General features: G+C 43.5%; 1 protein-coding gene across 1 annotated transcript in view; it reads left to right on the top strand.

Annotated features, from left to right (window-relative positions):
* Positions 1 to 664: 664 nt before the first annotated feature.
* The window catches only part of LOC147441920 (TCP-1/cpn60 chaperonin family protein), a 34241-nt gene continuing 20809 nt past the window's right edge, over positions 665 to 14096 (top strand). The window contains exon 1 of the mRNA XM_086528309.1: positions 665 to 983. Within this exon, the coding sequence (XP_086384435.1) occupies positions 785 to 983 (199 nt within the window). The 5' untranslated portion in view covers positions 665 to 784. The remainder of the gene's footprint in view (positions 984 to 14096) is intronic.

The raw sequence follows: 14096 nt of genomic DNA, 5'->3' as shown, positions 1-14096 counted from the left end.
AATCTGGAAGTCACCCACGAAGATGCCCGGGAATTGAATTAGAAAGCTACCAGTAGGGGTCACGATTTTCATAAAAGAAAGTGAGAGGAGATGGTGTCTTCAAAAATAAAAGGTTAAAGCAGTGGCGGCAGTGTACTGTTGCGAATAGGAGGTGGAAGAAATAAGAGGAGACTTGGCCTCTCTCTCTCTCTCTCTCTCTCAAAATAATATCAAAATTCTCTCTCTCTCTCTCTCTCTCTCTCTCTCTCTCCCCCTTCCTGAGCAGCGGAGCAGTGTCATCGCCTCTCTCTCTCTTTCTCTCTCTCTCTCTCTCTCGTTTGTGGCATCGCAAGCCTGCAAGTTACCGATTTACTGCATGGGAAGGAAAGATGTTGGCAAGGGCTATTCGAGAAATCTTGGCAATGCTTGTTTGTTTTGTGTGGGTGGGTTGGGGGGGGGGGGGGGGGGGCTTGCGAGCGATAGGTCTGCAGACAGAAGCTTCTGTCTATGGGTTTTCACAGAGGCTGCTATTGTTGGAGCAAAACCTTGGAAGATGAAGGGAAAAATATTCGAAACAAATGAATTTCTTTAAAGTAGAGCCACTAGCTAGTAGAGCCACTACAACATCGATTTATGTAACAACTTAAGTGCATAGCTTGTGCCCAAGATACAAGTAAGCAGTTATAGTTGCTTGGACAAGATTTGGTTCTTTACTGAACATTCATTTCCCGCCTCGTGAACCCTAGCTCCCCTTCTTGTCTACAGTTTAGCTGCGTTAGGGGACCTTCATCAGACAGAGGAAGTGATGGCGCTTGCCTTTGACGAGTTCGGAAGGCCTTTTATTATCATAAGGGAGCAGGAGCAGAAGTCGCGGGTCCGTGGTTTGGAGGCGCAGAAGGCCAACATCACGGCAGCTAAGGCCGTAGCCAGAATCCTCCGCACCTCGCTTGGCCCCAAGGGCATGGACAAAATGCTGCAGAGTCCGGATGGCGATGTGACTATCAGTAGGCTTCATTCCCTCTTTTTGTAGCCAGATCCTGCTTGCTTATGTGAAGAGATATGTGTGTGCGCGCGCGTGCGCGGGATGATGGTTAAAAATCAAGAATGTCATAGTGTTAGCGCACATGGAAATGTGTCAGAGATGCCAATTATTTCAGCATATACTTCTCAGTCTTGGTCAAGGGTTTGAATAGATACTGCACATCCCTTAATCCGGAGGATCATACTTGTTACAATCTAGAATGCCTTGGATCTCAACACTCCCAGAGGGTATATAAATGCCCTTTTACTCACAAAATATCTCCTGCATGCTAGAATCTTTACTTATTGAGCTAATACTGGAGAAAGGATGGAAAGCTACATTATTCAGACTTCAGTGTGTATTCAAGACTGTGATAGAATGCTTGCCAAGAGTAGCTATCTAGTTTGACTATTAACTAGCAAGTATATCTCATTATAGTTTCCTGAGGTGTGCATGCTATCTCACAGAAACACTGCTGTTATTTCTCCCAGAAATATTGTATTGTTTGAAAAAATGTGAATTCTTGATAACATGTGTTTATCAAGTGGTTTGGAGCTAGAAAGTCTGTCAAGGTGCAAGCTTTGCCGCTGAAATGTTGCTTCTAAGATACACTGTGCTGCTAGTGCATTATTAGAGTGAAAATGCTGAAATATGGTGAGAAGAACATGTGCTCTCTTACTTCTAGAACCCTTCTTGACACAAAACGTTTTTGGAGAAACTTCAAATTCCTACTGGTTGTCATTGTACAATTGTTTTTTGGATGTATGAGATGGATCACTTTGTAGGCAGGTAACGAGCTCCAGTTTTGTCCGATGTGTGTAAGAAGGTGCACCATAGTGCAGGTTTCAAGGTTAGGTTTTTTGCATCTAGCTCAAAGAGGCATTGGCCACTGTGTCCGTTTTGGCTGGTCACACATAGGGACTCTCTCTATGGAGGTGGTCCTTGCCGAACCCATAAGAGCCAGAATCGTCTTACAAGGCATAGTCACTCTCATTGTAGATCCTCTCTATCACCCAAGTGTGGTAGATTGGTTATTTTAGTTTCCTCTCGAGTATTAGGTATTGAGACTCGTCGAATAGATACTTGAGGAAAACCTTTGGAGAAACAGCTGGCATGAGCGTTCGCTCTTACTTTTAACATTGAGAATTTGGATTTCTTGGACCTTAACGTCTTCCATATTATTAAGAAAGATTGAGTGAAAGAAAAGACATGATTTCTGAATATGAAAATGGTTGAAGTGTCACAAAATGCTGACGTCTCAAGCTAGTGAAGACCGATTGGGTTAGGGCTTCTCGAGCCTAACCCTAGCCAATGTGCAGATCCCAGTCAAGGGGCCTAAACCCAAGCAGAAGTGATAGAAGAAGAAGTCTTCACCAACTGACAGATCCTCGTTGAGTGCCCAAATAACAAGATGGGTTAGGATTAATAATCCTAATCCCCAGCTAACTTACGATGACCTTGTCCGATGGGGCATAACTTAAGAAAAGAGTCTCATACACATACAATTAACCCAACTAGCCAGATGACGACGTGGCATTGTTGTTTGGATCCTTCATAAATCACGTTGACATGCCGAGGTGGTAGTGTACGAAAGCTCGTAAATTGCGTTGACAGGTTGTTGACATGACGTGTGTGGATTTCTGTATTTTTTGATTTGGACACTTTTTGAACCTTGTTTGAGAATACTATTTGGAATTTGTTTGAAATGGATGTTATTTGTTTTGATCGTGTCTTAGTGTCAATTTGGGAATCGTTTGATTGTGGTTCATTATTGGTTTCAATGATTTGTGAGTTACTCCTGAGAGGAGTATTGAAGAGAAAATTGATACTTGATAATGCGTGCATGTACTCATGGCCCGGGTCCTTGTGGTTATTTGCGGGGGGAGCATTGAAGGATTGAAAAAGTGTTGTTTTTACTTATAGCTTGGATTCGGATGGTTATTTACGAGTATTGAGAAAGAAATAGTATGAGCAGCGGTTACTCTAAACACCTCCAGCGAGGCAGGTTGCGGTCTTGGTAGTGTTTGGTTGAAAAAGGCCTCTATCTCATTGCTTGGACCTCTTTAGGTTATTTTTTGTCTCGTTCACATAGCTTTGTGTGCCACATGGACAAGCTTCATCGACCATCCTAGTCTTATACAAGGAGGCCATGCAGCTCCGTGTTCGTACCTCACCTTAAGCAATAGGACGTGCACATGGCTGTGTGCCACGTGGATATGCTTCATAGACTTAGAGAGCCAATTTTCCATCTATCCTTAGATAGGAGTGTCTAGAATCATAGGAGGATGAGTATCGACAATTTTTTGAGCGTGTTTACAAGGAAATGTGTATCCTGACGAATCCATTAGATTAGGTTTTCTAATTTTGGAACCTCTCCATCGTTGGAGATTGTGTGGATCTACAAAGCGCTATCTTCCGTGTTGAGGGCCAATACTATGGTAGAAGAGGCCATTCCCTCGCTACATTGAGTGCTCCCATTGCCCATCATTGGCATCATCAAGATTTGTGTTTTCAGCCCTGCTTTACGCGACGAATTAGATTTGTGTATTTGCAGCCAGCTTTCAGCCCTTGTTTCCTCTCACATTGGGAGCGCAAATCAACCCTAGACCTACCTCTTGGTGGCCATCAACAACCCTTGATTGAGACGGATCCAAAGGTGCATCAAATCAGCTGTGAGGTGCTTCATTTTGAAGAGTTACCGCGGTGACATTTCCCATTCAAGTAAGTCGTAACGGGACGGGCACCATGTGCCAGCGGAAAAGAACACACTAAACAACTTTAAACACTTCAAATAACACTGAACAGAAAGAGATGCACCACCCCAAGGGAGCACTAGCCCCAAATTGTCACAAACTGATAACATGGCCGCTCGGATAATTCGATGACGCGGCAGAACTATATGGATGACCGCATATTGCATTACCTCGTTGACATGACATCAATACAGATTTTCGCATTTTGCTCAGTGCCACGTGGCAGGGTGTACGGATTTTCACAATTCATACTGGCTGCGGTTGCCTTTGAGCGAGTAGCTTTTGAGTATGCAAGCTTTTCATGTAATAGCTTTTGAGTTTGATGGCCAAGGACCTTCACCTATGAACCGAGGACCACTCTTGTTCGCAGAATTGTTGATGAGCAATTGAGCAGAGAGGGTCCTCGGTTCTTGTACTTTGCTCAAACATTAATATAAAAATAAATACTGAAAGGGGCCAACACCTCTGGGCACGGAACTACGTCGGGCAGTGTCGATCCTATTTTCAATTGTGATGAAGTTTGTAAAGTGTTTTCAAGCGCTTCTCTCGTGTGTCGTGCCAGATTTCCGACTTGGAGTGTTCAAGTCTTTAACAGTGGCATCAGTGCTTGAGGCTTGTGCTTTTCTCAAAGCATACCAGTCCTACCAAAGAGTAGACAGAGCACTATGGCACTTTCAAAGTTTATTGGAAATTCTGTTAAAGAATCTTCGTGTCTGAACCTCGAACTTATTAGCCACTCCCACCCTTCATCGCGCATCGAGCGCGCTCTCGGCTTCATCGCACTGTCTTACAAGGCATAAGCCATAAGGAAGTCAAGACCACTTGCAAGAGAAAAAGGTGTTGGTTTTTTTGACGCTTTTTTGTGTTGCACAGACTTTGCGACGGTTGAGAATTGGGTTATATGCGATAGAAGGCAAAGTTGATCCTCTCCACAAGCGCTACGCAGTGACGCGAATGGATTTTATATCCAACACTTTCGGAAATAAGGGTTTTTGCATAAATTTCAAACTTGTGGAATTAATATATTTGGAAAATCTTGTTATCTGTGTATAGATAACAGGCAATAAGAGCGAGGAACTTGTATCTGCAAGCATTGGGAGGCATGGAGCTAGACATCCACTCTTTTGCAACGAGGTGAGCTTTTTCCTTGAAATTTTACCTGTTTTACAAGTGAAATCGAGGATAAGATGGTGAGGAATTTGCATATGAAAGCAATTGGAAGCAATGACGGCTCAAGAATGAACTTGATCACGATTCAAGATAGAATCATGAATTCTGTTTGAAATTTGGATGAATGATAATGATGATTGATGATGAATCATTGAATGAGATGATTGGATATTGTGATGAGTGCATCAAGAGTTCGTGAGGGATGAGATGGCCACACAGGGATCTAATGCATCAAGATTTTTGACACTATGAGACGATAGATTGAACGATTGAAACACTGTGTAAATATGAACTAAGTATGTGATTTGTGAAATTAATTCCCGAAAATGAATCTGATTTTGAGTACACACTTGTGATTATGTTTGAGTGTAGGATTGAAAGGCGAAATGTCTGCAGCATTTCGGTCTTGAGAAATCTATGGACATGATCGCAATAAGAATTAGTTAATCCGATATCAGTGAGTTCCGCTGTAGATCTAGATGCGATTGTTGAATACGTTGCCAGGAATCATGGTCTTAGATTTGGATGGATTCTATGAGATATGATGTGAACGTGCAGTGATTGTTGTCTCTGTGCAAGTGGTAGATTTGTGTTGTCTAGTGCTTGGTACTTAAGAGTCGGTGTCTACTCAACTGATTTATGGCTTAGTGTTTGATTTTGTAGGCGTAATCAAGGGCAATTACAATTCTTTCAAGAGGGGGTATGTCACAAATTGATGACGTGGCCGCTCGGACAAGCCGATGGCGAGGCAGAACTTTACGGGCAACATGTTGACATGGCAACAATACGGTTTTCCGCGTTTTGCACTGTGCCACGTGGTAGGTTGTACGGATTTCCATGTTTCACGTTGGTTGCTTTTGGGCCGGTATATGAACCTAAGACCACTCCTTTTCCTAGGCTTGCTAACAAGCAGTTGAACAAAGAGGGCCCTAGGTCCTTGTACTTTGCTCAAACTTTAATATTAAAATAAATATCGAAAGGGTCTCTGGCACAGAACTACGTCGAGCCGTGTCGACTATTTTAATTGTTATAAAGTTTGTGAAGTGTTTCTAAGTGATTCTCTTGTGTGTTCTGCTAAATTTCCGACTTGGGATATCCAAGTTTGTAACACAAACCTTTGCATCCCTTTCGGTATTTCTTTATATTGCATCAACAAGGTACAACTTTCATGGCTCTGCTCTGCATCTCCCGCAGGTAGAGTACCAGAGCGAGAGCCCATGGGTCTTATTCAAATTTTAAAGACCCTTCGTCTTTAAAAGCAGTTTACATGAAAAGCTTTCAAGTTCTAACATCATCTGATCTCTCAAAAGCATCCAATGCGAAATAAGAAAATTTGTACGCCTGCCACGTCATCATGCACCACAAAAATCTGTTTGTGTGTGTGTGTGGGTCCAACTTTATTTAATCTCTTCAGGTCACTTGTGCCTTATCGGACGGGGTTCCATAAGTCGGTAGGAGCTTCTCGAAAAATTACACCTCGGCGAAGATCTATAAGTTGATAAGACTTCTTCCACTGTTGCTTCTCTTAGGGTTTAGACCCCTCGGCCTGAATCTATAGGTTGGCCCTGTTCTTTAGTGGCTTGACATGTCAGTAGTTTGTGACATCAGTAAAGTCTGTGTTTGAGTTATTGTATGTTTGTCCATTCCATTTATGCAATCAAAAGCAAATACGACATTGACAAGCGCAAGGAGAGATGCAAAGGTTTGTGGAAGTGTGAAGTCTAGATCTTGTCACATTTTCAATTCCGTTGCACTTGACATTTGGGGGAGGAGTGATGAAGGAATCGTTGAACAACTCATGGCCCGGATCGGGATGGTTATTTGCGGGGGGAGTGCTCATTGGCGACTATACGTTTCACGGTCTTGTAACATGTATATATAAAGCGTTTGTGTTCATTCTGATGTGTAACTTGAGTGAAATTGCTTGGGTATGCGATTTTAGTGCATTGAGACACGCATTAAAATCAACGCAGGCTGGGTGTGATGGCTAATTGTGTTACAACAAAATATCAAGAGCTCCGATCTGGAATGAGAGAATTGAATGCATTACCTTGGGAACGACCCTTGGATATTTTTTACCTAACTTGAGTTGATTTGTAGATGTAATGTAATCGTGGACGATTACTCTTCTTTCAAGAAGGGGGATGTCACAAACTGTTGACGTGTTGTCATTAGGACGTGGCAACTGCTAACCTTAGTTGTTGGTTTCTTTTCAATGATTTTTGTTTTATTTTTGAGACCCTCTTTTTGAAGTTGCAAATGGTCGGACATTGTATGGTTAATGTGAACGGTGGTTTCACCTACAGACTGGAAGTTGGTCGGCACTAGAATTTGTATAGTAAGAGGATGTCTAGGCTTTGTTTAAGATCATATAGGTCCCTCCGTCGCACTTAGCAAGTTGGTGGATACTAGGAAGTGAACTCAATAAAGGCATAAAGCTAGACAGTTGGGCCATATTGCATTTTTGGATGTTGTCCCAATGGGGATAGATGGCCAGAAGACCAGTGGGAGCCCAATGGAAGCATCCCCTAAAAATTAGGGAACTGCTATTTTGGGCCATGAAATTTGTTCGCATCATTACCTTTGGAATGACAAGCGGAACATTTTAGAACTTTGTCACGAAGTCAACTGGGCAACGAGTCGGAAGATGTTTAGGCAACAACCCTGAAAGGGGAAAATGCTTGTAATTGTGCCAAGTGGCACAAAATGGTGCACTTTCCTCTTGCAAAGAAATGGGCGCTGATTTTTATAGCTGGGAGGCCCATTTGCAGTCTTCTGTCACAGGTTATGAGCTATGGAGTGCATGCTTTCCTCTCTATGTACAGTGTGGTTCTAGGAGTGATGACGTGCACACTACACTGCTCTCTCTCCCCCTATGTGCAGTTATGTGATGCCCCACAAGAGGGCTCTTCATTTGACTGATGTACAGTTGTGTGGTTTCATGCTTTTGTGTCGAGGCAAGAGCCTCCTTGAGCAGGAACATGAGTAGCTAATTGCTACTCCAAAGTAGGCACCGGTAAGGGTCGTAACCTCACCAAACAGATGCGTTTTCAACGCTATGTACGCATTGTTTTTGGATTGTTTTGCAGTCGCAATGATGCCAAAAGCATTGGGAATTGTGTCCCACTGTTAGACGACAGTTCGGGAGCTGTTTAGGGCTGAAAATTTATGAAAAACCAGTAAATACAGCGTGCTGAATTTACTGTTTTTGGCAGGAATTAGAGGGTTTATGCCAGTAGAAGCGAGTTCCAGCAGGGGAATTGGTTTCGGGCAAGTTTTGGGGTTGTTATGTTACCGAAATTTTACCAGAACAAGTGGTATCTAGAGGGATACAGTTAAAGGATTCCATGACTCTTCTTTGTAATTTACACTCCTAAAGAAGAAAGAAATATCGAAAGGGGCGCCAATTTTGGGGCCTGTAGGTTGTCGGCGTACGCTCGGAGTATTCTAGCTTCTGAGTCGTGTGTGCTTAAGTGTTAATTCCCGTCGTAGGTTCCCTTTGCAAGTACTCTCTCTTTCTGTGTGTTTGAAGTAAAGTAAAGAATTTCGGGTGAAAGCCAAAGCCTACTACCCCATGGGCCCGTTTCAGGGTTCCGTTGCAAGGACATCAATCACTTTTTCCTCAAGAAGCGAGCCTCAGTTGTTTTGGGTAAAGACACAGAGTACAGGAACGCGGGATTACACTATGGCCGACAAAGGGAAGGGCATTATGGAATAGGGTTCCTCTTCGAAGGATAGACAAGAAACCCCTATGGTGTTCGAGATTGGCGAGAGCTCACGGCCACGTTAGTCTGCACCTCTTGTTGATGTGAATGTCATTCCAGTAGTACATGGCTTTATGATTGGCAACTTGAGGATGATGCGTTCAAGACTCAAGTTAGTTTCCACGGTGAATGTGGTTTCGTAGCTGGTGCAGAACCCAAGGTTTATGGAGTTCTTGCAAGCGCTACTAGTGTCAGCAAAATAGGCAACCTACACCGCAAACAGAGCTTGTTGAGGCTCAAGCCCAAGTACTTCATGCGCCTCAGCAAGATAGGGAACACTCGCATGTTGTGGAGTCGGGGCCTTCAAAATAGGTTCCTCCCGTCCTTGAATAGTGGTTAGAACGCTTGTTTCACAGGCTATGCTACTTCAGCCCGCCACCTTTCAGAGCCCGCATGCTGTCTTGAATGGACAGGGAACTGGTTACCAGGCAATGCACCCAGTTTTTCCACCACCCACGGTACAAAATGGGTATTTCGGGGGTGGATCTGTGTTCCAAAGTATGGTTGGTTATGCGCTTGGAAGTCAGCCGTACATGCCAGGAGCAATGTTTGGGGGTGTGCAAGGCATGATGCCAAACCCCATGTATGGTAGCATTGGCATGCAACAAGATTTTCAGAGCAACCAGGGCCAGTTTGGGGTGCCACAGGGTCATTTTGGCATGGCTGGTTTTTCTGGACAGCAGCCAGATATGGCACCTTTGACGCAAAATGTCAATGGCCAAGATATGCGGATGATGCCTATTACAGTGCCCATGTTGCAAACAATTCCTTATGATAATTTGGGGGCATTGGAAAAGCCGAAAGCTTACAAGGCAGCAAGCATCTGTAGTTGCATTGACTTAAAAAGCGGGTATCATCAGATACGCATAGCCCCTGAAGATGTCCATAAGACTGCCTTTCGCACAACTTTTGGACTTTATGAATTTTTGGTAATATCGTTTGGCTTGACCAATGCTCCTTCCACATTTAATCGAATGATGGATTGAATTTTCAGCCCACACCGAGCTTTCACAGGAGTGTTCTTTGATGACATACTCGTCTTTTTAAAGACCGAGGAGGAACATCGGAAGCACTTGGATATAGTGTTTCAGGAATTGCGAAAGTATGAGTTGCATGTGAATGCAAAGAAGAGCGAGTTCTTCCTCACTGAGATACAATATTTCCGCCATATAGTCTCACACAACCAAGTGAAAATGGATCCTGCAAAGATCCAAGTCCTGCAAGATTGGCCAACTCCCACTTTGGTACATGATGTACGAAGTTTTCTGGGATTGTGTTCTTACTATCGGAGGTTTATCCGAGGCTTTGCTCAAGTAGTAGGACCACTTCATGGCCTAGCAAGGAAAAATATCCCTTTTAGGTGGGGATCGAGACAACAAGGTGCCTTCGGTAGGCTAAAGTGCTTATTAAGCCATGGACCTATTTTGATAGTGCCAGACTTAAGGAAACCATTCGAGGTTCAATGCAATGCTTCAGGTGATTGCATCGGTGCAGTGCAGAAGCCCATGCAGTGGCTTATGAAAGTAGACGACTTCAAGATGTAGAATTGCATGCCTTGATCTACGAGAAGGAACTTATGGCTGTGATCCACGCCTTGTCTACCTGGAAGCACTATCTTCTAGGAGCGGATCTTGTGATCAAAACCGATCACCAAGTTTGCGTATTTCCTTACGCAATGGAAATTATCTGAGAAGCAAATGAGATGGGCCAACTTTTTGTCCATGTTTCACTTCCAGATCCTCCATACGGCTGGGAGTAAGAATGTGGCTGCAGACGCATTGTCTAGATGGCCTAGGATGAACGCAGTTACTTCTGTGGAATCACTTCCAGAGTTATATCCGAATGACCTAGACTTCTCCTCCACCTGGAATAAGTTACTGACCGAGGAGGATGAACATCCCTATTCTATTGGAGATGGTTACCTCTATCACCACCAAGCAATTTGCGTGGCAGATGTCACCAGCGTGTGACTACTATCTATCCTTTTTGTTGATTTCTTTCTTATTATCTATTTACTTTCACTTTTTGGAAACACCCCTCGGGAAATCTAACTGCCCTGCATTGCATAGCTAGTGTGGAATTGTCCAGAGGGAGTCCAGGCCTGAGGGCAAGAGAGCACTAAGGTTGGACAAGGACTATGGTTAGCCAAGTGGGGTCATTGACTAGCCAAAGTGGAATCCTTTGCTACAGAGGCTACATTTCAGTTCTGGATGTGGCTGCAGTGTACAAAGAGGGTCGGATGACCTAGAAAGATACAATGGCAACATCTCCTAAAATTTAGGGAACTGCTATTTGGGACCTGAAAATGTGTTGACGTCATTATCTCTGGAATGACAAGGGGAACATTTTCTTACTCTGCCGTGAAGTTAACTGGGCAACCGGTTGGGATATTTTTAGACGGCAACCTCGAAACGGGAAAATGCTTATAAATGTGCCAAGTGGCACCTTCTGGTGCACTTGCCTCATGCAACAAGAAGTGGCACTGAATTTTAAGCTGGGAGAGGCTCATTTGCAGCTTTTGTCACAGGTTAAGAGCTATGGAGTGCTTGCTTTCCCTCTTATGCACAGTGCGGTGCCAGGAGTGATGCCCTGCACGCTACGCACTGCCCTCTCTCTCCCCTTTGGCAGTATGTTATGCCCCTCTAGTGGGCTCTTCATTTGACCAATGTACAGTTGTGTGGGTTCATGCGCGATTGCCGAGGCAAGAGCCTCTTGCACAGGTACTGGATTAGCTAGCGGCTAATCCCCCGCAGGTACAGGTGAATTCGGAGAGGTTTCACGCCAGAAATCTCGTCCGATTCAAAGGGCAAGTAGCCCTACAGGTGCGGGAGCTCGAGGACTTGCTAAGGATGCGACCGGCACGCGAAACGGAGCCCGAGACAGTAAATTACAGCCTGCTGTGTATTTTTGCAGGTTTAGGGTTTTGGCCCTAAACGGACCCTAATACCCCCAGGAGGTTCGGGGATGCAAGGGGACCGCTGTACAGGTGATCTGGTGCATTTTCAGGGCTGAAAACAGAGAATTCAGCGTGCTGCAGATTCTCGCCAGGTTTTGCAAAGTGCCCGTATGCATCGGGAAAGTCATTTAATGCGTGGGAATATTGACCGTGAAGGGTTCTAGTATAGTTATGTTGTCGAAATCGGGCTGGAACAGTGGAAATTCAGCCGAGTTTGTGCGGGGCAGCTTGTAGGGAACCACAACGTTTATTCCCTCTTTTGAACATTAAAGAAATACCGAAAGGTGCGCCTAAGTTAGGGGCCAATCTGGTGTCGGTCTTCTCATACACGTGCGTTCTAGCATCTGTATCCCATTCCCCTCTCTTGTGTCACTATAGCGCATGTAAAATAGACGACTAATAATGGGTGAAAGCTAAATCAAGGTTTAAAGTAAAGTCTATCGCCCTTTTTGGATTGAACAGGCCGGTTTTGACCCATTGAGAAAAAGAATCATAGAAGAAGCACATGCTTCACCGTATGCGGGTCGTCGGGGAATTCTCCCTACGACCTTTGCATTGGAAAGATATTTCTTTTGGCCAAGCCTTTAAAAGCAGACATTGATCAACATGTCAAGGAATGCTTGGTTTGCCAAAAAGTAAAGTATGGTCGACATAAAATGCTTGGGTTACTCCAACCTTTACTTGTGTTTGATCAACCTTGGGAGAGTATTGCCATGGATTTTATTATGGATCTCCCAAAGACTCAAATTGGAAATGATGCGATCTGGACTATCGTGGGCAGATTTAGCAAGCAAGCTCACTTTATTCCAATTAAGAAAACAATCAAAGCAGACTATATGGCTAGAATTTTTCTAGCACAGATCTTTAAGCATCATGGGCTGCCCAAGTCTATTGTGAGTGATCGAGATGCTCCCATGACAGACACTTTTTGGCGTGCCTTGTTTGATAACCTATTGAATTTTTCTTCTGCATATCATCCTCAAACGGATAGGCAGAGTGAGATCACTAATTCCACAGTATTGGATATGCTGAAATCTTATGTGTCAGAAAGACAGTCCGACTGGGAGAAGGATTTGCCCCTTGTTGAGTACGCGTATAACAATACTGTGCATTAGTCTACGGTGAAAGCACCTTTTGAGATTTTCTATGGTAAGCCTTTGCTTCCACCGATCCGTGTCACTAAGGATAAATTTTTTGCACCAGATGAGTTTGTTCGGAATTTGGACACGGCCTACGGGCAAGTCAAGACAACAATTTTTCGCTCTCAGGAAAAACATAAGAAAGCTGCAGACAAGTACAGAAGGAATCTGGACTTACCAGTCGGTCAATTAGTGTTACTCAAGTTTGAGAAGGCAAGACTAAAGAAACAAGCGACTCATAAAGGGAAAGTGGTAAAACTTTCCAATCGCTATTATGGGCCGTTTAAGATAGTTGACCAAGTGAACGATGTGACGTTCCGATTAGACTTACCATCTAATTGGAAGATCCACAATGCTTTCCATGTTAGTTTACTTCGGCCATATATGGGACCGTCTCCAAGTCAGCCAACCTCTTGAGGTTGAGGAAACGGAAGAAATACTCCAACCGTAGGAGATCATTCATTATCAAGAGCGACCATTTAAGTCTAGGAAGATTACACGGAAGTATTTGGTAAAGTTTAAGAACTGTTCTACTCTAGATGCTCAGTGGATGATCGAGCAGGTATTAGCATCCTATCGCGAAATTTTGGAAGGATATGTACAAGCACTACAGTTTTTCTTATTTTTTTATTTTCTTATTTTCTCGAGTAATTTCTTTTTATTGAAATTAGGATTTTTAAAGATGCGTACTTGAACCATAAGGTTAGGAACTGTAGATCTATTGGAATTATTAAAAGCCATTAGGAACGGAAAATTTTGATGGGTCATATGGTGGGTGACATTAAGCATCGCGAAGGGGTTTTATCGTTAGTTTGGTAGGAGAGACCGGGAAACGAATATTCCTGGTGCGTCACGTGATGGGGTGATGGGAGTGGGATTATCTCGTTGGTCTGGCACGAAAACCGAACTGGAAAGAGGAATACGCGTAAAGACGCAAGCACAAGAATAAAGATGGGTTTTGAGAAGCTTTCCTTAAACAACGGAATATTTTAACGAGTTTTCCGAGAAGAGCAGACGCTTTTCCGCGAGGAATGTCTGCATTGCATTTGTGCGTGTGGTTGCATCCAGGGATGCCTGGGAAGTGTCGTGAAAAGCATTGTTTTTAACTTATAAGGTTTTATTGAGTTTTTGGGCAGGTTCAAACCAATTTTAAAATATGTCGACCGTCCACTTAATAAGTGGGCAGCCACTTAGAAAATAAAGCAACAAAACCAGCCAACGAATTCTCTCTTCCTATTTCGGGTAGAACAACAATAAAAATAAAAATAAAAATAAAAATAAATAAATAAATAAAAATCCGCCGCGATCTCTACT

This window comes from Adiantum capillus-veneris, chromosome 14 (assembly GCF_014529385.1).
Source record: "Adiantum capillus-veneris isolate H3 chromosome 14, ASM1452938v2, whole genome shotgun sequence".
Lineage (NCBI taxonomy): Eukaryota > Viridiplantae > Streptophyta > Polypodiopsida > Polypodiales > Pteridaceae > Adiantum > Adiantum capillus-veneris.
Note: the sequence above shows the minus strand (reverse complement) of the source record. Positions and strands in the feature narration are given on the sequence as shown.